This window comes from Watersipora subatra, chromosome 5 (assembly GCF_963576615.1).
Source record: "Watersipora subatra chromosome 5, tzWatSuba1.1, whole genome shotgun sequence".
NCBI classification, from domain to species: Eukaryota; Metazoa; Bryozoa; class Gymnolaemata; order Cheilostomatida; family Watersiporidae; genus Watersipora; species Watersipora subatra.
In genome coordinates, this window is record NC_088712.1 from 9834409 (window position 1) to 9859862 (window position 25454).

The 25454-nt window shown below is 34.8% G+C and overlaps 2 protein-coding genes across 2 annotated transcripts in view; both read left to right on the forward strand.

Moving 5' to 3' along the window:
* Positions 1-11851, forward strand: part of LOC137397099 (uncharacterized) — a 28441-nt gene extending 16590 nt beyond the window's left edge. Inside the window, exons 3-4 of the mRNA XM_068083385.1 lie at positions 11630-11778; positions 11825-11851. Of these exons, the coding sequence (XP_067939486.1) occupies positions 11630-11778; positions 11825-11851 (176 nt within the window). The remainder of the gene's footprint in view (positions 1-11629; positions 11779-11824) is intronic.
* Positions 11821-17519, forward strand: LOC137396897 (uncharacterized). The gene is made up of 2 exons (XM_068083198.1): positions 11821-12346; positions 16752-17519. Exons 1-2 carry the CDS (start codon positions 11890-11892, stop codon positions 16883-16885), a joined length of 591 nt encoding a protein of 196 aa, XP_067939299.1. The 5' UTR covers positions 11821-11889; the 3' UTR covers positions 16886-17519.
* The last annotated feature ends 7935 nt before the right edge of the window (positions 17520-25454 follow it).

Here is a 25454-nt window from a genome sequence, read left to right on the forward strand (position 1 = left end):
TACATCAGGTAGTTCGTTGGTTTCTTTTCATCATACCCCTCGACATAGGGGTTGTTGGCTTTAGCATACCGAATACCTCCGCATGTAGAAACGCCACCTCTTATACCACTCTCTACAAAATTGTACATGTCTACATCAGTGATGAGCTCCAGTTCTTGTTTTGTTATTTTAAGCAATGCATCCCATGACAATGAGGGTGCTGAGATGTAGTGACACGGATCAAGACCATATACATTCATGGCTGTCGATCTATGCCTCTCAAAAACATCAGTCAAAAGCAAGACATCCGTCTTAAGATAGAGATCATGATAATCACCCAAAGTTTCGCACCCCAGCTCTTTCCACACTTTTTGAGCGTGCCGATAGTCCTCATCACTTATACCGGCATAATTGTCAAGCGATGAACTAAAGTGCACTTTATCCGGGAGTTCTCGTTCTTTACACCGCTCGTGAGAATCCATGTACTCGTATGGATATACACCCTTCCTGAAAAGTAGGCCGGCATGCTCTGGATACTCTCGTTTCAGGTGCGGTAGATCATCTAGGCCTTCCACCAATTCAGCCAATGAGCTATTGAGGTGCTGGAGGCTGTCCATAAACTCAAACCTACCTATTCTCGTAGACATGTATTTTTCATCAGTATTGGCTATAACATCAATATCCTCTGCCCCCTCAAATTTTGTACACTTGTGCAACTGCTGCCATAAGAATGACTTTTTATTTGCACATATTTTATGAGCCACTCCCAACTTTTTGTCTGGAACTTTTCGCATCACTAAAGGATCATCTTCATATCCTTCCAAACCGCATGCAAAGCAGCACTTAGGGTCCTGTGACTCATCAAGACTATCGCGTTGAGAAAGTTTGCATTTTTTATGTACAACCAATTCGTCAATATTGCGTTTATACACAGTAACCAGAGCAGCATTGACGTCGGCCTTTTCTTTACACATGTAGCACTTTATTCGTCTACCTTTCCAAGCTTTGACGATAAGGTGAGAGTCATAGCCACGAAAATTGTGAAATATCACCTTAATCTTTTTAGTTTTTCGTAAACTAAGATTGCATTTGTTATGAGCCGGACCTCTATACAGCTCCGATACATGATCGTGGTCCTTAACCATAGACTCACCCTGCGGTTTTTTACATATCCAGCACTCCGGTGTACCCTCTTCAACATCGTGATAAAATTTTTGCTCCTGTTCAGGAGTGATGATCATCTCAGCAATCGGTACACTATCAACGTATTATTCGAACTCGTCTAACACCTTAAAGAACTGCTCAATACAATCCTCACCTCTGTACATTTCAAACCTTAGTGACTCACCCATGCTATTAACCAACTTTAACCCATAGCCGCAAGCTGTGTGAATCTTAGTCTCTCTATCTATAATCGACTCAAAGTCTGCGTAGACTGTGTACGGTGCTTTCTCCATGTTCTTAAAGATTTTAAATTTTATTACCGACACCGGTTCAGACATCTTAACAGTGCAAGTTCCATCATGAAGCCTTAGGCACACCTCAACATGATCCTTAAAAGTTCTCTCACACGTTGAGTGGTGGGGACATCGTAGGCAGGTATACTTAGACTCTTTGTGCTCTGTTTGGGCATACATTAGCGCTGACATACTTTTTATCCACATGTAGTGATCTTTATAAAGAATTAAATTCACCTCAGGGAGACCTTTTGCACCATCTGTATACAACTGGTCATCCGTGTGAACAATCTCCATTTCACCATCTTTCCATTCAAACACATTAATCACAAGTTTGTTTTTGTTAGCAAACTTTTGGACTTGGTCTATGGTGACCGGGTACTTTAACATTTTAGTTTTTAGGGCGTTTTTATACGGGATGTACTTCGATAACCTGTCTACGTGATCCGATGATGGATGTAAGCATGATAGCACCGCCCACAAAAAGCACTTGTTGTCATCTACCGCTTCCGGATTTATCTCTTTTACTTTTTTAACTAACGCTGATTTCTTGGTTTTGGTAGTAAAAGCAATGTCCAGAGATTTTGCAATACGTTTTATCTCTGCCATTGTTTTGGCACCTCCATTGTTGACGTTTATGACGGCATTTTTGTTCGCTAAAGCTTTAAGGGTTGGTTTGTATGTTCCACCTTTTAGAGGTTTCCACCTATAAATTTCCAAATAAAATCTAGATACTCGTTCCAAAATCCACCCCGAACCGTTGTTCGTAAATTCATCAATTTTTCTGATTATATTCGCTAGCTGTCTGTTTAATTCTTCATCCAGATTGGTTGATGCTAGGATTGGTACGGCGCCTTCTTTAGGGGTACCCCAGAATTGAGTGATTATAGTACCACGCTCCAGATGGGAGAATGCAACTTCAGCACTTACGCGAAGTTTTTTAGTTCGGTTAAACGCATCATTAATCCTACCTATAATGACAGGTTTGGCGTGATTCCATACAAAGTCTATGTTGGCTGATTGATAACTGGATACATCTATAGTAGATTTGTTGGTGACCTCATCTACAAAAGTGGTTCTTATCTCCACCCGCGGCGCTCTGTCATCACCTCTCAATGCGTCCACCAAGTCTGTTTTTTGCACACGCGGCCCAACTGTTATATCTGTGGCTCGAGCTAGAGATTTTAGATCTTTCATACTCAAGTCATCCACTGTAAGACGTTTCTTGCCATCGACAATATCCTTTAACTCGGCTTTTCTCAGCTTCGCTGTATTCCCAAACCCCATACGCTTCGCCTCCTCCCTCATCTGACTGGAGGTAGAGTCTCCGTACAGGTTTCTCACATTGCGGAGGGCATCATCCGGGTCTGGCTTTTTGTAAGTACCGCCTACCACTATTGGTATACCCTTACTAGTTTTACTAATCACTTTGGATCGATCGCCCGCACGATACGCTATCTCCGCTTTGCTCATTTTGCTGTATCCTTTAATACCGCTTTGCTTGGCATCCTGTCGAAGCCAGCTCGTATTCCCCTCTCCGTAGAGGTTTCTAATGTCAGACACCGCCTTAGGTGGTGCCCGCTTTCTAACTCTCTTTTCCATTTTATTTATTATTACACAGCTTTAAACCTTAGTCAAATCGATTGATGTAGGCTTAAAGAATTTTGTATAATAAATAGGCGCAAAAAGCAAGCGTGACCAGCACCGAAAGGTCCTGCAGTCGCGTGTCAATTAGGTGACAGCCGTGTCTGTTTCTAACTCTCTTTTCCATTTTATTTTTAAATTTTTGATATTCTCCATTTTTTTCAAAATCCCAAGGATTTTGAAAACTTTCTAAAAAACTAGATTTTTTCATCTTTAGACAAAAATTGCCAGGGCGAAAATTCTGGGCCAGCAACCCCCTTTCATATACTACTTCTCTTTAATATAATATTTGAACCTTCTAAACAGTATCATCAGCAATTGGTTGCCTGTCACATCTGTCATCAGTGTTCACCTCTTCAGCTAACTGCACTCCGACATGAAGGGCCAGCTTGTCTAGATCTACGAGGACTGTTATGTAGAGTTTTCTGCAGTCTCTTGACAACTTCACTTTCTGGCTGTCTGTTTCTGAAGGCACCAGCTACATTAAAACTTTTGCACATGGTGAATACATTTTGTTCACATTTTTAAGTTGCAAACAAAAACTGCCAAGTATAAAATTGAGCATATAATGTATAAATCAAAAATACATAATTTGTAGAAAAATGTCTGCAAAGAGTGTAAAATCTAAATGCTATACAAAAAATAAATTTGAATAGATGTATAAAAAATAGGTGATATAAAAAATTAATTTAAAGTATAAATGTACTTAAAATTGGGTAACTTCACAGTTAGCACTTTTTTATTTTCTTTTTGCTTATGTTTACGCTCTCTCGTATTCGAGTTTTTTTCTATATCCTTGTCTGACATGTTTTCTTTTTGCTTTCAGCGATATATCTTAGAAGCCGCTGCTTGTGCTGATAAAAATACTGTTTTAGTTTTGTCATCAGCTTTCATTTTAGATTGATACTCTTTTGTACATTCATTTTGAGTCTTGGTCCTGTTGTTGCTGGGTGGACTTTACACTTAATTCTGATATAGATTATTTCCAATGATAAGTCTTATTTGTTTATATTAGTGATCTTAGTTGCTTTCTAACTCTTGGAAATCTGAAGGTTAATAGAAAATTATTTGAAGGTCTTTACTACTAACGTCCATGATTGTACTTTAAACTTAATGACACTTCTCAAAATCCTATGTAAGTCTAGACAAGTGATTCTTAACTAGGGAGGAATTTACCCTGGTTCAGAACCCAAAGGTTCAAGAACCACTGGTCTAGAGAAGGGTTATACTCCTTTAACTCAAATTTTAATCACTTTCTATAACTTACATTCACATCCACAAACAAGCATTAATCTCAAAAACATCCAATAACTAGATAGCAAGGAGTGCCATGTTTATAACTGTTTGTATCGGGTGTCTCATCATTCATAACAGCTATCAAATATGACAACTGGTAGAAAGTTCTGTTTTATGGTATATAAAGTGAATACCATTTCTACTTTGCATGTAAATTTTTTTGCTGTATTTACAAATTGAGCTGAAAACTTTGTAAGTTTTTAAACATGAACATGTTGTTTTTTGCGAATGATGGGGCATTTCTACTAGCGCCCTTCTTAATGCGTGCCCTACACTTTAGAATGCAGGTTTCGCAGTGTTATTTTACATATTCACCTAGAGGCAATGTCTGGGTGATGTCCACAAGAAGAATGATTGTTTTGACACCTTAATTTCCTGTTACAATACATTAAAAAAACTAAAAACTTATGAATCATTGATGATTCAGAAAAACTTGAAGTTTAATGGTTAACAGATCTAACAAAAATCTTCATGTAAAATAATTATGTTACATTGTTGCCTTTCTGGGCTTTCTATATAGAGTATTTTCAAAATGATTTACCAAATATTAAAAACTTCTTTTAGCTGAAAAATAATTTATTTATGGATAAGCCCATATAATATCTAAAATGTTGGTGAACGCCCAATTATGAGCTGAAAGATATGTGACACAGATTTATCAAAGTAAACTTTGGCAGCTATTTATTGGTCATTCTAACAGACTATATTATATATTTGATGTTTACCAGCTACAAATTCAAAGTAGGATTTTTATTTTTTTATTTTTGGTTTATTTCTATCAACAAAAGAAATTAAACAAAAGAAAAAAGCTGGAAAAAAGATTAAGCCCATAATTTGCTTTAGCATAACTAGTCGTGGTGTTGGGCTTGTCATCATCGCGCAATCAAGATCAATTTTTTGAGTCATTAGGTTTTATTCACCTGTTCAATAGTTTAATTTAAACTTTTCCTTGAAACTGGCCACCTTCTTTATCTTTTTTATAGTATTAGGGAGTTGGTTAAAAAATAGCCTGTTGGTAATACACCTTGCGATTGTCTGCACAGGAAAATATTGTGGGAGATTTAGTCAGAAATTTAAGAATCGACTTTGATATATTGTGCGAGGGATGTAATTACAAGAAAATTCATGATGGGCGAAAAGTTTAATGCGGTATGAATATAGTGAAATGAAAGGTAGTAGGGTTGATGATTTACAAAGAGGTTTGGTGTGGGTGAGGCAGAGGTTTGTTTGTGAATGGTCCTTATCATGCGCTTTTGAAGTGTTATTAAATTCGTAAGATGGGTACGATGACATATTGAATTGAAGCATTGCCCCTTGCCTCAATGCAATATGAAAGTTTGGAATTAACCATAGAATTGTCTAATACATGCAAAGGATTATAGAGTAAATATTCAACTTTGTGGTAGAGTAAGCCTGGTAAGGGTCTCAGCTGTTTTAGTAAGTATTTGGTGTGTTTTTTTCCAAGTGATATTAGAGTCAACTGAAATACATTAGGACTCAGCATGATCTGCCTGACAAATTGGTTTGTTAAAAATGAAAATGGGATGAGTGTTTATTTAGCTAGATGACATTGATTTTGAGAGTTTTTTTAGAAACATGAAGTTAGTCTTATGAACATTTAAAGTGAGGTTGTTAGAAGTGCACCAGTTTTGAATAGCAAGAACCTTGTTATTAGAACAATATATGTGCTTGTTGATGTTAGAGGAATTGAAAAACAAATTGGTGTCGTTAGCATAGAGCAAAGGTGTGAAGAGGTTGGTTACTTGTGTTAAATAATTTATGTATATTAAAAAAAAGAGTTTGACCAAGGATGAAAAATTGAGGTACATCACATGTTAGAACTAGTATGGAAGATAAAGTGTTACCAATAATAGTGTGTTGTCTACGTTTGGTTAAATAGCTTTTGATCCAGTTAATTGTGTTGATGTCCAACTTAAGATTGTGGAGTTTTGTGTACAATATGTAACAATCTATTGTGTCAAAGGTTTTACTAAAAATTAGAAAGATGCCAAGAAAATATTTGCCATCATTTAAGGATTTTAGAACATAGTAATTTTAACTAGTGCATCCTTGGTGCTGCGCATTCTACTAAAACCAAATTGCCCATCGTTAAGCAGTAAATTACTATCAAGGTATTCTACATATGTTTATTTACAGCTCTTTTAATTATCTTACTTAGAAATGGTAGCAAATTTATTTGAGCTTTTTTTAAACAAGGATTTTACTTTAGCTATTTTCATTTTACTTGGTACTTAAAGAGTGATTAAGCTAAAATTTAAAAGGTCAGTTATAACAGGAGCTTCTGCCACATCATTGACTAGTTTTGTCAGAATGTTGTCAAATTTGGTTGGTTTAGCCGGGTTAACCTTTTTCAAAAACTTAGTTACATCATTGACACTAACTTGCAAAAATTTAAAAGTTTATGACTGACTTGCAACAAATCTTGCATTACAGTTATTTGATATCAACAGATTCACCATGACTTTAATCAGCTGTGTTGAAGGTGCAAGATATGTGGAAAGATGATTACAAGCTTCTTAGAGCTTAAAAGGGAACAGTTAATAGCAGCCATCGCGAGTTCGGCGTAGTTTGGAATATTTTCATTTTGATGATATACTCAAATTATTGCTTTGACACGTGATGTTATCACGCAAAATTAAAGGCCAATAAAAGCCTCAATTTTAACGTCTCGTAGCACTAGTTTATAACAAACACGGTGGGTTCTACTGAAAAGCCTATATCAAATAAAGATGCTCACTAATTAACAGTTTCGTTTCAGCCTGGTCTAATCATCCAGTCGTAATCTGATTATGTGACCCATACTTCATGCCAACAACGGCGCGAACAATTTCTGCAGCAACTTTGGACTATCACAGGTGACTAACAGGCTCCTCATGTTTATCAGTGGATGATAAGCATCTCCTTTGAGCTAAGGTTTAAAAATTGAACAATACTTTGCGACAAGTTTTGATACATCATTGCTCAAAGTGACAGCATTACAATCATGTTGAAATAGACGCATGAGGACAATACACATGGTTTTATTGAATACATGAAGTATATTTGTCAAAGTATATTTGCTTTTTGACTACTGTATGAAGTCAATTTTCAAGTTTCCGTAGGCACTCATTAAAAATCTCCATTTTGTCTAAAATCTTGTCCAGCTTTTCATGGATGGAGACCATATCTTTATCCTTCATTGATTGGGTTCTACCCTAAAAGAATTTCACGATTTTGGCAGTCATTTCGGTTCCAAAAAATGGTGTAATTTTTGTTTTCCACATGCATCATTCGGCAAACATCTTCCAATCTACATCCAGATATTCAGTTTGGTTCAAGAATACATACATGTAGGCAGCCCCTACTATTTCTTTGTAGAAGTTTTTTTTATCAAAGTTTGATTTGTGAGTAGAAATAATAACAGCAGAAACATTTCTCAGCAATCAGTAGGTCATGCCTGAGTTTGTCAATAAAAATGTTTTGTATAATCAAGCAATAATTTTTTGTCTGCAGACGGTAATGCATTATTAGTCCTTGATTTGTGGATTCTCCATAATTAGCAGCAAGGCTAAACTTTAAAAATTTTTCACACAAATTGGAAAATATGAATTTCCCAGTAAATATTGGAACGATATGCAATTGTTGAACTCATTAGCTAATCTGAGCCCCATAGTACAGCTCAGCAAAGGATTCGTGTGTAGCTAAATAATGCACCAAACGAATGCACTAAATGATGCACCAAATGATGTGGCTTTAACCGGTTTTGTACTTTGCGCTTCTGATTGGTGAGTAGTTAATATATTAGCATATATTAATATATTCTATCTGTAATCAAACAAAGACAAAGAATTATATGCATGCATTCAGCCAATGAACGAGTTTTACATGAGTTTACTTTCGTTTTGCAAAAACTTTATTTTTTATGATAATTTATTTTGGGAATGACTAGTCGTGTCAGATACATTATGGCAACAAATTTTTACAAATTTTAGAGCTTTAGAGTATTTGAAATTTATTTAACAATAGTACAGCTGAAAGAGATTATTTTATATCTAGCAGTAATAATAATGTGATACGCTTTAATAATAAGAATAATCCATCTGACTCAGACATTGTAAGTCTTCAAAAATGGCCATAAGGTGTCTTGAGTCAACCTGCAACACATAGTATTTTTCAAAGCATAAGCTGATGTAAAATCTTCTATCAAATATTTTGGTACTAAGTAGGTTTACATAATGGAGTTTGAAAGTCATGGTGATCTATTTGCGTCTTTTTCAAATGTTAGGTTTTACTGAATACATAATTTTGCCCTGGTAAACAAATTAATTTGACTGCGAGACAAAACAATTATAGCATCGTATTATTTCAACAACACCATGTTAAAAATTTGTATATCTTTGTCATCTTATATTTTAATTGTGTTACATAGTCAATTATAACAAATCTCTGAAAATCGGTTTTTTAAACAATTTCATTAGAGTATAACTACCTTGTGAACCATTTCGCTGTTGTAAAATGACATAAATATATTTTATTGGTTTATAGATCTTGACAAGACTGCCACCTAGTAACATAAGCAGATATCACTTTTGGCAAATCCTCAATATACTTATCAACCGATTCATCTATGTTTATAGATATGAAAAGATCATCTGAGGAAAAGCTCTGATGTTGATAATGTTTTATTTATGAGTTCTGTTGATGTGCATACGAGACAACTGCCACTACATAGAAGTTCAATAGACAAAATAACAGTGCTACAAGCTTTAATATACTTTTCACAGCTGCTAGTTGAACAGTGGCTGGGGAAGCTAAAACACCTAAGCCTCTAATAGTTGATGAAATATCACTGACCTAAACGGTGCTAATCTTCAATCTCTCCACATTTTTCCTTTCACTGCCCCTGAACTTTACTCTACCCGCTGGTACTGCATTCAAGGAGTTTCTTTCCTACCGCGCAAACTGATAGTAATTTGTGATAATTTATAGCAACAGAAACTAATGACTTCTATGAGTTTACACATGAAAAGCTGAGAGGTAGGCAATAACTCTCTGAAATAGATTTATTGAAAATTGTGGCAGCTGCTCGACTGAGGGCATTTATTAGATTTTGTCTACAAAAAGCTTAGTGAAAACTTGAAAACAATGCAGCTTACTTTGATCACGAGAATCAAATCAAAAGCTTCCAATATTTCAAGAAACAATAAAATGATACGCTTTGATATCAACACCAGGCCTTAAAATACAATTTTGCTGTCCCTGCAGCTGGAAACGTGCACAAAAATTGTTTTCATACATCAACCTAAAAGTGCATAGCAAATAAATGCCATTTAATGTCCGTAAAAATTTTAAAAAATCATAGTGGTTAAAACCCCAATCAGTAGCACATGTAGACAACTGTGCAGGGTTTACAGATTGTTGCGACGGGCTCTGCCAAAAGTAATCTTTTACAGCATACCATACTTTAATACTTCACTTAAATCCCAAGTTAATAGATTCTCATGTAAAAAAATTCTGATACTAACAAGTTTTAGTTCAAACCACATGTAATCATATGCTAATAGTTTAATAAATGTTTAACAAAACCGCAGGTTTCAGTCATTTCTTGTAGGAGTTTGACCTTTAGAAAGGGTTACCTAGTTATGCCGTGAGCCTTATGTAAAATATAAATTATATTCTGAAAATAGATTCATCAAAAGGTAAAATGCTATTCACATGAAATTTAGAAAATTTTTGTGGGTGCAAAAGTATTTATTCAGTATTTGATATCAAAAGCCGCGTTCTACTATGAAAAACCTATAAAATTAGTTTCACTGCCTAATATTTTAGATATTACGAATAAAATAAGTTTCATTACGATTGCTTCAATCATTGTTCACCAGTCTTATCATGAGTCAGAGTAAAGTTTGATGAAAATATAAATAATAGTTGCTCTAGCTGTGGTGGTGTTTTAACTAAACAAAAAAAATTCTTTTTCATTTGGTGAACATTTTTTTTATCGTCAGCTCAGATTTACTTAATGTTTTGAAAATCATTGTTTAAGAACACGTGCTTTTTTGCAGATAACAATTTGGCTGCTGAATTAAATTTTTACCGTTTAGTTGTATTATTTGAACTTTTTTAGAAGTGTCAAGTTATTCTTATTATTAGTCTCACATGTTATTATTAACATTTATTCTAACTACTTAAAGATTTATTTCATATACATGTTTTAAGGAGCTATGGTAAAGTTATGTTATTACAAATAAAGTTTAAAAGTTAAACTAATCTAAGTTAGATTATCTAAAGAAGTAAAATACCTGAATAATTTATGGAGCAAAATCATATTTATTCACAAGGGCTAATTTTAGCATTGAATGAAACGCAATTCTATTGCAGTAATCCTTAGTGAGATTTCTCCTCGAGCATCAGTTTGAATACAGTTGCCCAGCTTTTCTTGCGGCGTTTTGTGTTTAATTTATTGAAATTGTAAGCTTACCTTTGAGATTTGTTATATAGAGTATTATTGTTGTGCCTGAGTTATGCGTAGTATTTCACGGAAAGCCTACAGCTGATTGAGTGAGTTGTTTCATCTGGTCTTGCAGCATAATATTATAAAAATTTTGGATAAGGGAAAAAATTGCTCTCGTTTTACTAAGTTTCTTTACGTTGCAACTGGTTGAAACAATGGTAGCATTGTACCCCTCTCCCGGTAAATGGTAATTCCCCCGGTGAGTGTAAATCTCTCCTGATGAGTGTTAATTATATTATTAGCATATCGTGTAGTGACAGACTGTGAAGCATAATTATGTTAATAAATGTATCAATAACTTTGGAAGAAAAACTAAATAAAAAATGAAAACTAAAGGTTTTAATTAAAACCTCTTGGAATACCTAAAAACTCTCAATAAATTTTTTGTTGCCTTAAACTGTGCATGAATAAAAAACGCAAAACTAACAAAAGTTTTTATTTATTTCAACAAAGACGAAAAACACTTTTATGGACTTATTTTTTTCAAGCATATTTGAAACAAAACATTTTTATTTAAATTTTCGTGCATTCCTTAGATTTTCCCTGTTTATTGTTCACTCATTGAAATCCTATGAACTACGGTTTTTTATAAAACTTTAATGACTGTGAAATGAGAGTGTTCACTTAACTATCATCTTCACATCTGGTGTTACTTTTTCACCAGATCATTGTTGTCTTGCATATATCATACCATAACATAATGAAATAAGTTATATGTAGATATACTTATACTTATTTGCAGGTGGAAGTAGTGAGATTTTGCTAGAAGTTGTCTCTACTGACGGACTTCTAATTGATGAGCAGCTGAAACTTCAACCTTCTAAACCTCTTCCAAAGTCCCTCAAACTCCTTCATACAGTCTCTTTACCATCACACCCTTATTCAACAAGAGTCTGGAACTCTCAAATATTAACTGGGATGGATAATAAAGTAGTAGCTACTATTGACACCAACTACCAAGTAAAAGGTTCATTCATCACATTCAACAACAATCCTGACGCAATGGAGGTCTACAAGGACAGACTATATACATTGGTCTTTGGGAATCCTTGGACTATCTATGTACACGACCAGCAGGGAAAACAAGCCACATTCTGGAGTCACAGTGACTCTTGCTCCTCCTTCACCGGGCTAGCCATCACTTGTGATAAAGTAGTTGTTCCAGACAGAACAAACAAGCTTCTCATCATCTACTCACTGACAGGGAATAAACTCAAAGACATTTCTTGTCCTCAGCTTAGCCAAGATTGTGTCTCCCTCTGTGTTTCAGGATCAGACAAGGTTGTTGTGTCTGACAGCGGCTCGTCTCAAGTCTGCTTGATAGACATATCTCAAGGTCAGCTGCTTTGGACTCGTAAAGATGTGACTCATCCACTAGGAGTAGCATGCTATGGTGAGAGATATGTCCTGGTGGCAGCATCCAGCAGCAGCACTGTGAGAATCCTGGATAGCTCAACTGGTTAGTTTACTTATAAATGAATTACATAATATGGGTGAGCAGTTGTGCTGACAAATATGCTGTAAAATCTAGTAATTGCTATATATAAATATATATATATTATACTAGTAGAAACATAGTGTTGATGCAAACCCATGTACTGCCACCCTGACTACTTCTAATACTGAAATTAAACACTATACATATTAATAGAGAGCTCTGCTAGTCAACTTGCTATAGACTTAGTATTAGCGCAAGATTCAGAGTAGATGTATAATTTTCATTGTTTCTGATTCATTAGTCATTTCTTTTGAATTTGCCTGCACATTCAGTTGACTATCACCGATCAACCAAATATAATATATTTTATTGTTATGATATTCTGTTTAAGCCCCAGATCTCAAAGTTTTACACACAACCATGGACACTGATGCTCTTAAACAGATAAATAGAAATGCTATCATTTTAGTTGAGATGTATTAAGGGTCATAACTTTAATAATATTTAGTAATGAAATTTGACTAAAAAAAGAGGCAAAACAAAATGTATATTAATTTTTAAAGATTTAGTAAAATAATCTTTGATCACTTAAATATTATTTATGTTATTGTAGAAAAGAAGACACCGGTGATCAAATGTTTCGATAAGCATCTTAAATACAACTTAAATGGTTCATATTCATTTGCTTTGTCTAACCGTAGTAAAATTATACCTGATATTAACAGACACACATTTTGTCTATCAGTTTGTTGAAGTAGAAATACAATTATACTAGGCTTCTATTTATGATATAAACTGTTTTTATAAACCAACTCACATTACTTATTAAATGTACCTCATATATTTGCTTATTAGCCTTTGACTGTGAGCCTTTAACTGCAGGCCATGCATATAATTTCTATCTGGATGTTATATTTAATTTGCTATTGACTCCTTGTAGCTGGTATTTGGCATCGTGTCCACACTCCTATAACTGTAAAGATATGGCCACACAGAACAAATTATTTGTTCATTCTGACCGAAATCACGAAATGAACAAAGTTGTCTGAGCTGTGCATGCATACCAAAATCATCGACAAAATGCTTTTAACTGGTTGAACAAACTACAGTATTAATGAGTGCAATTTTAGCAGCTTTTGTCATTGGTATAGTCCAACACACGTACCACAACACACAATAAAAGTGTCAGCGCGATTCAATCTGATACATACATGTACGATGCAGTTGTCTAGATGCGCTAAATATGGCAACTGTTTCTACAACGGAACATCTGCTGCTAAAAAAGGTTATTATTGAAAAATAAAGGATTTATTGCCATTGTTTCCGAACGATAAAAAATCAACAATTGCGCAATCTAGGCAGTTGCATCGAATGTACTATGTCGAGTTGCCCTAGTATTTTGATAGTGTTGATATACGTGTCTTAGACTATATAAATTGTAAAAGGTGCTAAAATCATGCTCGCTAATAATTTGCCAATTAGGTCAATTAAAATAGTTTCATTGACAATGTCTGTGTGCATGCACAGCTCAGATACCGTAAAACCTTTAATTGAACGCTGCCTCTATTTGAACGCCGCCTCTAATTGACCGCCACCTTGAGAGAAAGGTTGAAAAATAGACCGCCACTATCCAATTGAACACCACCTCCATTTGACCGCCACTTTGACATTATTTGATCTTTACGAGCCCATAATATTGATTGATCAGTAGAAAAGTGTCCATAAAAATCGTATTAATAACGAATCGTTTATAATTTGTATCAATAACAATTAATTCTCTCACTATCAAAATCCAAAGGTTTTAGTCGTTTTTTTTTCGTTAAAATTTGGAAAGCGACACCATAGAAATAATTGATAACGATCTCAGGCTAGTATTAGTTCTCTGTTTAACATGGTCTTTCTACTTCGGAGAAGCCTACATATAAAAACGGCTTAAATTTACTATAATAGATGAACTTTCAAAGCAACGCTATAGAAATAATTACTGTCTCAAGCTAATAGTGGTTCCTTGTTTAACACAGTTTTGCTTTTTGGAAGTACATGTACATATACAAGAACAGTTTAAGTTTACGATGGTAGATGGAGCTTTGAAAGCAACGCCATAGAAATAACTACTAACTGTCTCAGGCTAATTCTTGTTTAGAGCGGTCCTAATACTTCGAAGGACATGCATATAAAATCCGGTTCGCAAGTTTTGAACCAAAGGTAATGCTTACTAAGCAAACTTTTACCCTTTGTGTTTGTGGTAAATGCAGTACGTGAAAGCTATGCGAAAAATGCTTGGAAGCTAATATCAACTAGTTCAGCAGCGCAAAAGAAGAGTTGAAGTCAGAATATATTCTGGAAAGTATTGGACAACTCAGGCTCGTATTCCCTGGGGCAGCTGGCCGGCTGAGCCGCACAAAATTTTTAGAAATTTTTGGCGGCTGTAAGTACTGTCAAACTCGGATAACTCGCCTTTGGATAAAATGTAAAATTTATTTTGAACACTTGGTTATTAACTCGAATGGATTTGTTTGGTCCATTCTCACGCAATGATGAATTGCTTCAGATAACTCGGCCTCAACATCATTAACTCGAACAGTTATTTGCCCAACGGCTAAGGAGACGGATTTCATCGCTGTATAATATCACGTTATTCCAGGCCATAGAGATAAACATCACCTTTTAGTAGTTGTTAGGTGTCATTGTTATCATCATCGGCAAAATATTCTTGTCAACGACTTTTATAAAGGCCTGCAAAAGGTAAAGTCTTACCAAACACCCGATTGGCAATGCCCCCTCGAAAGCATGGAAACCTTTGGATGAACTTAAAATAAAATCGGCAAATTTGATCTTTGTTAAAACGCTCAAAAGGAAAATATCTCTTTTTTCTGAGCGTTTCAGCTGTGGTCAAGTTTTGCCTATTTGAATCTGATAACATTCTGGCAGTCACATCGCCTAAAACAAACAAATGTCAAATGATAGAAAAATATTTTTACTTTCTGATAAACATTTTTAAAACTTTACATGAGAGGCCTGGTTGAGGTCCTACATGAGAGAAACCTGTTGGGGGCTTACAGCGCCCCCTCCAAACCCCCAGGTATTCATAACTAGGCACCTAACATTTGCCGCTCCAACTTGCAACCAAAGAACACAGGGCTGGGACAACTAGAAGATGTTTGTTACATCGAAAGCAACAATCAGAAGGCAGCAATCCGAGCAAACGATGGAATTATTTTTGTTTCTTCATTTAGCATTTCTTGCTTTGTTTATGTCACCTGCTCATATATAAATATTTGTATTATTTGATGCATTATTATTGTATAATTTATAAATATGCAGATTTTTAGCATGTTATGTAATTAATAGCGTCCTTGCAGCTATCCTAAATTGGCTTATAATGGATCGATGCTCATAACTCCACTTCTATTGCACATAAAAAGCTAGTTGTGGCTGCAAACTGTAGCAAACATATCAATGAGTACAATGAACTTTTATTAACAATGTCAAATACAGATATAAAATAAAAATATGTCTTCAAATTTAGGATGAAATGAAAATTGAAAACACAAGCAAATTGCAAAGAAGAACACAGGCTATAATATCATCGCAAGTCAATTGCAAGCAACAGCTATCAACTATTAGAAATATTTCTCAATTCATCGATGCACATTTATTAACAGATCTTTGACAAGTTAAAATCAAGTCAGCAGATTTATTGCATCCAAAAGGTTTAATATAGCTCTACCGAAAAGGAGAGCAAAATATAGGCGACATTCGTTTTGCTCTTTGTAGTGCTAAATTTGCCTCTCAAAAATTCGTTATGTGTGACTGTACCTTAGAGATGACATAATATTAGATACTGGTGGTCTGCATAATGTTTATAACCCAGTCTGCTGGTAGTTAGTCTATTTTAGTATGCGTGACAGGGAGGGGCCTTTGAAGGGCAACCTGTCAAATAAGGAGAGTCTCGTTTTGATAGTAACTAATCTAGTACTGTAATCTCAGCTTAGTGTAAACATCACTCTATAAGGTAGAGCATAGCTGGGAGAGCGATAAGGTTGAAGTACTGTATAAAGTTTGCTATGAATAAAAACTTAATGTTACTTTCTCACAAAAAGCAACACAATAATAAATAAAAATTAGTCAAAGTTTTTTTGCATTATGGAATAATATTTTATCCTGAGTATTTTAACTATGTTGTAATCACAAACAGTTTCGTACAGCCTTCCAAGATGCATCCAACTAACTAGTGATTGCGTAGCTCCATGCCAGTTCAGTGATGGATGAATCTATGCGAGGGGAGAATAATTCTAACATTACCTACTTTTCTGATTGACTTAAGAATACAGGAAAAACCTTTAGACAAATTGAATTAAATTATTTAACGAGAGTTGGAATCTAGAATATGCTGTGACTGTAAATAATGCTTATTATATTGTAGGCGAGGTAGTCTCAGAGCTGACAGACAGCGCTATTGAAAGTGGTAAAGTATTTGACATGGACATCTCTAAAGACAGACTAATTGTAGCTAACAACACTAGGAAGAATATAGCAGTCTTTCAGTTACAACCATAGTTGCTGCTGCATCAGTCTGAGTTTCTGCCTTCTCTTTCTTACCATAAACTATAAATTTTTTTACAAAAATTCGGAGCGGTGAATCAAGGTTGGAAGAATAGTTATAATGTACATGTAGCTTGTCCACTGTTTGATAAAAGGTCTGTAAATTGTTACACAACGAGGACTATAGTGTTTTTCATCAATAGCTGTCTCTATCCCCTTAACTTTGATGCTGGTGATTGTTTAGTTGATTCATGAAGAATTTTTGCATTAAATAAGAATTTTATTTTCTTTGAATTGATAAAATAAATAGTTTTAAAATTTTTATCAATCCTAATGAGCCTATTTTGCTCTAAGAACAATGACCAATTATTATTAACAGTAGAGACCTTACAAGATAATACTTCTTGTTGATGAGCTATACGTAAATGGTAATAAGGTTTTGTAGCTTGGAAATAAGCCGATATGCTTTTAATATTAGGACACAAGGTTATAAAATATGTTTTATTTCAATTGATATTTTGTACCTTTGTCATCAGTAGCAGGTTTTCATTCTTCATTCATATTTGTCTGTTTTTCAAAGCTTGTAATTTTTTATACTTATAAATTGAAGATGTAAATACCTTATTGCTATATAATATTATAATAAATCCATTTCCATATTACTAATTCAAACATTGCACTTAATACAACGCGAACTTGGGGCATAAAGTTCTGGTTATACGATTTTCTGCCTTATGATGCGAAACACGATGTCTTTTTGTTTCAGTCGTACTAAATACATACATTTTTAGCATGTACATAAGCTACATATATCACATTTTTGAAGTTTTTTATTAGGGGATGTTTCCATTAAATGATTACTACGGGTTCCTATTCCCTCTATACGACATTTTCACCTCAGGATGCCAAAAATAGAACAAATTAAAATCATATAGAGAGGGCCCACTTTATTATAGTGAATAAGAAGGAATATGGAAAAGCCCTTAACTTTCCAGTTCTACGTGCTTAACACACCAGTCAGTAGCTACTCACTCTGGGTATACTATCTTGACCACATGTACTGGTGGTTTTACATCCTTGAAATATGTTTACATTGTCTGCAGCTGCACAAAAATAATTAATATCAAACGGTCCCATCATAGAGTAGCATTTGACATTTCAGGTGAAGCTTTGCTTCTGGCTGTGTGCCAAGTTTACTAGAAGAAAGTGGATGAAGTTCGACTCCCACTTCAGTTTTCTCAGGTGTACTCATATTATTTATAAGATTAAAACATTTATGTACCACACTATAAAACCTCATATAGGTAAGAGCTTTTTTCATAATTGTGCTCTCTCAATAAGTAATATCTGGAAAACCTTGTTACTGAAGCACATTGACTGATTAGCCTAAATAATAACACTTTTCAATCTAGACCAGGGGTAGGCAAAGTTTTTTCTCAAAGAGCCAAATTTCAAAGTTGCAAGATTTTTGGGAGCCGCACAATATGTGTATCAGTATAACATTTCATACTGATTATACAAGTTTGGTAGTGGTATTGTAATTAAATTTGTTTATTAGAATATTTTCACAATAATTTTGAATAATGTTGAAGTGAGCCTAAAGAGCTTTGTATAACTTAGTTTAGTGGGATAAATGGAATTGTTTATGGCTGCTCATTATCTCTTGGTAATCTGGCTCTCTGCCGCAGCATTCTTAGGAGCTGACACAAGTGACCTTGGGTCAAAGTGGATCTCAACTTGCTCTTGATATTATTCATGTATGAAAATGCTGATTCCAATACATGTGTATATGTGGCAGCAAACGCAGTGTACAACCATTTATCTAGTTGAACAAACTGTGGATATTCAGCCTTTGTTGTAGCATTCAAGTAGAAGCGCTCCTCAATTTCATCTATATCTGTACCTTTGAGGTTACACAACTCCAGTTGCAGAGATTAGACATTAACACTTTTAAATGGCAACTGAGTAACCCACTCTCCATTAGGCTTTGCCTTCTGATGTGCTTTTATGAGTTGTATGATGTGTTTCAAAGATTGAAACTGACTAAACCGCTTGATAAACTCTTGTTGCAGCTTTTCTATAAAGTGAGTGTACTTAGCTGTACAAGAGGCCATTTCTTCATCGTCATCTAAAAATGCTTTCAGAGTAGGAAAGTGAAGCATATCACCTTGCACATCCACCAGAACAGCTCCAACTCATGGGAGAAGGCTGAAACAGCTGGTAGTGTATTAATGATAGACTTGTTTTTCCCTTGAAGCTTGAGATTTAAATCATTCAAGTGGTCACAGATGTCAACAAAGGAGGCAACAACACTCATATCTTTAGAAGGGCTCATTTCTTGAAACTGTCTTGCAATCAGGCGCGTGAATGTATTTAGAAAATGAGTTTAGCTCCTGTCGAATACTCCACAAATTCAACAGAGCATTTCCCTTACTTAGCCATCTAATGTTATTGTATGTTAGTACATCTTCACAAGTGGCATCACTTTCTTTGAGAAACTTCCCTAAGTTTCTGTGTCTAAGAGCTGATTGACTTCTGAGGAAGTTGATCGTCTTTATAACCTTACACATTAGTTGTTGAAAGTGATCATTTAGTTTTCCTCATAAAACAGTTTTGTGGATGATGCAATGTAATGCTAGCATTGATGGCATATCCTTCTTCAATCTAGCTATGAGCCCTTGCTCTCTTCCAACCATGGCTGGTGCACCATCTGTTGCTACAAATATGCATTTGTGGAGAGGTATTTTCATATGATCAAGTCATCATAGGTAGCCTATGATAGGTAGCCACTCATAGAGAAGCTTCTGTAGCACGTTTATCAGCAGCTGTGAAAAAAACTAGCATATTTTCTGAAAAAGTTAGTGATTTTTGAAGTTTATCTAGCTTTTGATGTCTAGCTAAAGATCCCAGTGGAGATGTTGCAGTAAAATCTCTGTGCTTTGTCTCAAGATGTCGTTTGATGTTCGTCTTCTTGTTAGTGGAGATTTTTTCCTGGCACAATTGACATTGCGGTTTGCCATACCTGAAAATGAACGCATATACCAGGGTCCACTCATCTTGGAATTCTCTTGTAGATTTGTTTCTATTTCGTTTAATCTGTGAGGCACCTATTGTAACTCTGGAAATGGATCGTTTTGTTGCAGATGCCATTGCTACCTCCGCTGCATTAATTGGCTTAATTAAATATTACATGTTCTACTAAGTCACAGCATCTTATATAAGCCAGCATTATGAAATCATGATGGAATGACTTCCTGATGAACCTTTCTGGAGCATTCTATTTTTGTCCTCCTTAGGTCAGCAATGGACGTTATTACATCAGAAAAGCTACATGTGCATGATGTCATGAATTATGATTCATGATGCATGTGTTGGCTATATATAACACAGCAATAGTGCACTTTTAGATAAGCCTAACATGTCACAATGCATGCAGTTTTGTACAGTATATTATAAGGATATTTTAATATACGTCAAAAGAATTTGAATTTTCTCAGAGTTAAAAGAGCCGCAACGGAGTTTGCAAAGAGCCGCATGCGGCTCTAGAACCACCCTTCGCCCAGCCCTGGTCTAGACTATAACCTTGCAACATTGCAGCCTTGTGGTTGGCAGTGTGCCAATATCACTAGAATAAATGACATACATTACTGAGCCTGTTCTTATAGATGTTATCAGTGTTCCTTCAATTTGATATCCCTCAAAACCAGCCTTTATGATATCCTTCACATAAGTATTATACCACCTAGTGCTGTCCACATATCGGTTTTATATTGAAGCTTCAACTTTATTGCTTTAGTAAATAGTTCTCAAAAGTTAATTTGAAATGTTATTAATTTATGTATTGTATGTATATGACCTGCCTTGGGTAGTATGGCCATTTTGCTTTGGCTGTTTAGCGGTACACTTTGTCTCTTTTCGGCCAAAGTAGTTTTCTTTTCTTCTCTTTTCTGACAGAGTAGTAAGTGCTAAATAATGATTCACATTTGTGTACCAGGACAGTGGTCAGTGAAATATGTCTAGTTATGCCGCTGGTACCAATCAACAACAACAACTTAGCAATCCCCTTGGATCAGGTGTAATTGTTCTTTGTATTCACCAATTTGGTGCTTTTTGAAAACTGATTTGCCCCAGGATTTATGCTAGGAGGATATAAATCAGCGTGTAAAAGCATTTTACAATGCTTTTTTCTATACTTTTGACTTATACAACTATATTCTACTTTATGCTCCTGCTGCAACTTACTTATTTCTTGTGGAAGGTATGTATGGGTTTGAATAAAATAGAGGAGAACTATTACTTATACCATCATCTTGTTCATTCCGTTGCATTGTATGTATTTTAATAAGATGCATGTATTTGGAGTCGATTATACCCCAGCTTGTTACCGTGTAGGAGTCCTTAGGCTAAGATAATGTGATTGTATCAAATGGTTGTGATATTTCTACAGCTTGCATAGTCATCACATCACTATGTCTTTAGTTAATAACCTATGGTATTTGATTGTCTCATTTACATATGATTACTAGGTAGGCTGTTATTATAACCGAAGGTAATCCTTCCAGATTATGGGCTTATGTTAATACTGTTCATCACAGTTTAGAATAGCTATAAATGTTTTTGTAATAACCTGGAAGTCATCCTTTCGAGGTTATGAGGCTGCACTAAAACTGTTTGTCTCAGTTTTAAAGTGGCTGTTTAGAAATATTTAGCTATTAAAGTAAATATTATTCCGACTGCATGCTCAAACTATATCCCCCAAAAGTATTGAAGGTAGTAATATGTTAGCTACTAAAGAAAATCCTTCTCATAAAGACCCACTCACAGTTACGCACAAGTACAGTAGAGGCTCCTAGAACCTAAAATATTCGTTCCAGAAACGTTTAAGATGTCAGGAATTTATAATATAAGAATAGCAAAATACATGTAGATTTCCTAATCCTTTCTAAGATCTTTCCGAATTGACCACTTTGGCCATGCAGAAAAGGAAATACTTAACTTAAACGTTTTAACTTAACTTTTTCTGTTTTTTATGATAAATCTCAATGGCTTTATACACCATGATTATGGTAATTTTACAAGTTGATGAGGACTGCACATTTTCGACATTCATTTAAAATGATTTGATTATTTTTTTTCTAAACAGCAAAGACTATTCTGTCAAGTAAAAATAATAACAAATATTTGTATGACTACAATAAAACAAAACCATAAAATGTTTTTAATTTAAAAAATAGTTCTACCTGTTCGTCGTCTATCTGTATCCAGGGTTCAAGATTAGGATAAAAGACAACATTCGACGACACTCCAACTTGTGATATTCAGACTGGTAGATCGATGCTGTAACATCTGTACTAATTCATCGCATTTTTTATTTATTAACAATTTTACAGCTATCTCATTCTCTTTTTATCAACATATGTAACGATGTTTTACAACAAACTAAAGTGTTGCGAAAGTTGTAAATAATGAATATAACGCTAAATTCACGACTATGTTTTCTTGGGTGATTAGCAAGTGCAGCAAGACGGAATAAAATTCATTTGGAAAGTTTTTGCATAGTAGGAAGCAATAAATTCATATAAATTCTTTACGTTATCTGTAATTTACGTCAGTAGGTAAACACTACAGGAGCCTCTACTGTTTTTCCGTGCAAGGCAAAGTAACTCGGGACCATTTTGTTGCCACAATGTCCTAATGTTATTACCTTTTAAAAAAGATGACATATACATATACGTGTATTTGCTTGTCCTTTGGAAATTCATTAATTTCTCATTCTAATTTGATTATTGTCATAAAATACCGTGTTATCATTTTTATTATTTTGATTACCAACACACTTCAATATAGTTGCATGCTCCATTCAAGTTTTAAGTTTACTGTAAATGTATAGGCAAGTCACCTGCAAAAATTTATATTGTTAGTGTTGACTTGTAAATAGCAACAAAAGTTCATATCTTTATTCTCCTGAAAGGACATTGAAAATTCATATACAGATTTGAATCTTTAAAATTAATTTCATGTGATGTTCATATGACTCAACATCAGCTTCGATCTCAGACTCAGAGTCAGACTCAGGCTCAGAGTCAGAAGTTTAGAAACAAAGTGATGTTTGTAACACTGTATTAAAAAACTCAGACTCGGTAGAAAATATCTTTTTTGTAATGAAACATAGTGAGTAAAGGCTAAAAAGTACAGGCCTTGATAGATACACATGTGTCATAAATCACTCTAACATAGACTAGATAAAATTAAATAACCCAGCATATATACAACTTTCTGTTTTTACTTGTTTGCTGTGAACTAGCAAGCTAGCAGTCCCATTTCATGAAGTACATTTTCATGTGTAATCAGTATGTTCACAATTATTCCATAATCCTACAAAGTGTTCCATGGCACAGTATGTAGTGAGCTTGTCGGCGAAACCAGATATCTGAGCTCGCTCAGTGCAAGCATTGTTTTCCTAACGCCCCAAGCTTGGTTTCAAACAGACAGAAGAACAGAACCAGCCCTTATTATAAGAATTATTCTTCCCAGTCTCATTACTTTCTGTCCGAGAAATCAAATTCACTTTAAAAGGTTAAAGTTCTAATATTACAAACTACTAGTTAAGTGCCTGCTTCAGTGTGATGTCATATGTGAGAAAGTTTGTTCATTCAAATTTGCATCAGGAGTCACAAGGATGCTGCGCTTTATGCTACCAGTACGAGCGTTCATGGTAATGCTTGATGTTTGCACCTAATGACTTGTCGTGATTGGCTAGCTATTTGCAAATACATGTATGTTTAAATACCATGTGGTTGTATTTAGGATACTTTTTCTTTCTGTGTAGGTACCACATACATATGGTATAATAAAACTTTAGTCAAGCAAGCTCTTTTAGAAAATGTGTAAAAACTTCGAAAGTGGCTTTATAAATGTAGTTTGAAAATTACCTGTTTCTAAAGCAAATTTTTTTAAATATTTATAAATGTTTAAATTATTGGTGAATTTTACAATTATTTTTTAAGACCAGGCCAAACTTCTAATTAATTGATATTTTAGAGCTATAATTTTAAGCCACTATGTTTTTTACGCTTACCTTTTCTGTACTGAAACTGACAATGCCATGATAGGAGACTTGTCTGAGCATACTGTTATAAAGTCATGACATGTTGTATTCCGCACAAGCTATATTATACATATTTGTGTGACCCATACGGCTGAAGTCATTATCCTGAATAGCTAGTCTATTTTCCTGTATTATGCTGTAAAGTGAGTCTATAATCCCATATCATTCTGTATATCTATGGTATATTATCTTGTCTTTATCCTGCATAGATGTTACTATATTGTGTTCAGAGGTTGGCGAGGCAGTAAAAATATATGCACAGGCACATCCTTCAATCTTACCTGTCTAATATAAAACACATACTACAATCAACTTAACATGGTGTCAGGACTTTAGAAGCACACCTACCATACAGCTACGGTGCAAGTTTTCGGACTTGGCTGATAGCGGTTCTTTTAGGCCGCCTCCACTATACATTTTCTGGCAGGGTAGTCTGTTCAAAATATGAGTGACGGTAGCAAGAATCGAACAGCTTGGTTAAAAACCTTTCACTTTTAAATGACAGCAACAGAAAATAATGCTAAAGAAGAGAGTGTTAAGGTGGCTACTCTACTCACAATCCCTGAAGTCAAATGTCAATAGCTGTTTAGGACATTTGACTTATCAGCGTCCACTTAAACTTGTCAAAGATGCCTTTACTAGTTACTCCGCTTCCAAAGTCAAGAAGAATTGGAACGTTATAAGTTTTTAGTTAGGTAAAACAGACAGACAAACTGTTTGATAGGTTTATATCATCACTCAAAGGCCTAAACATGACATGTAACTTTCATGAGGCAGAGAATAATAAAGCTTTGAGAAACAGAATTGTGTTTGGTATTAGATCAGAGTCAGTAATAAGTGAAATGTTTAACATACTAAAACAGCTTACTTTAGCTGAGTGGATCAAAGTTCGTCAAAGGTTTGATACAACATAGCAGTACAAGAAAAATTTTAGAATGTCAAATATGGAACCAATTGCTAAGACAAAAAATCTGCCGAGTTTTTGTGTCAGCATGCTTTAAAACTCTCTTTAGCATATGTAATGTTCTATTAGCTTTGCTTATTATTTTTACATAGTGAATTTCCCGTTTCAGGTTATTTTGCAACTCAATGCCAAGATATGGATGTGAATCAACATTGTCTAAACACTGGTCACATAAAAAATAACTTGCTTTTGAATTCGACTCTCCAACTGAAAGAACAGCACATTTAGAAACATTAAAAGTCAATTGCCACTCATTAGAATACTTTTGGAGTACCCTAAGGTCTTGTTGCAATACCGCTTTGTTGACGCGGGAATTAAATAAAAGAGTATCGTCAGCAAACAGTCGGCATTCTGACACCATAAGGTCTGGCAAGTCATTAACGTACAATAAAAAAGAAGGGGTCCCATAACTGACCCTTGGGGCACTCCTGAGTTAATTGGACAAAATGGAGAGTTGGCATCTTCCACGGAAACAAATTGCCTTCGGTTCGATAAAAAATCCTCTATCCAAA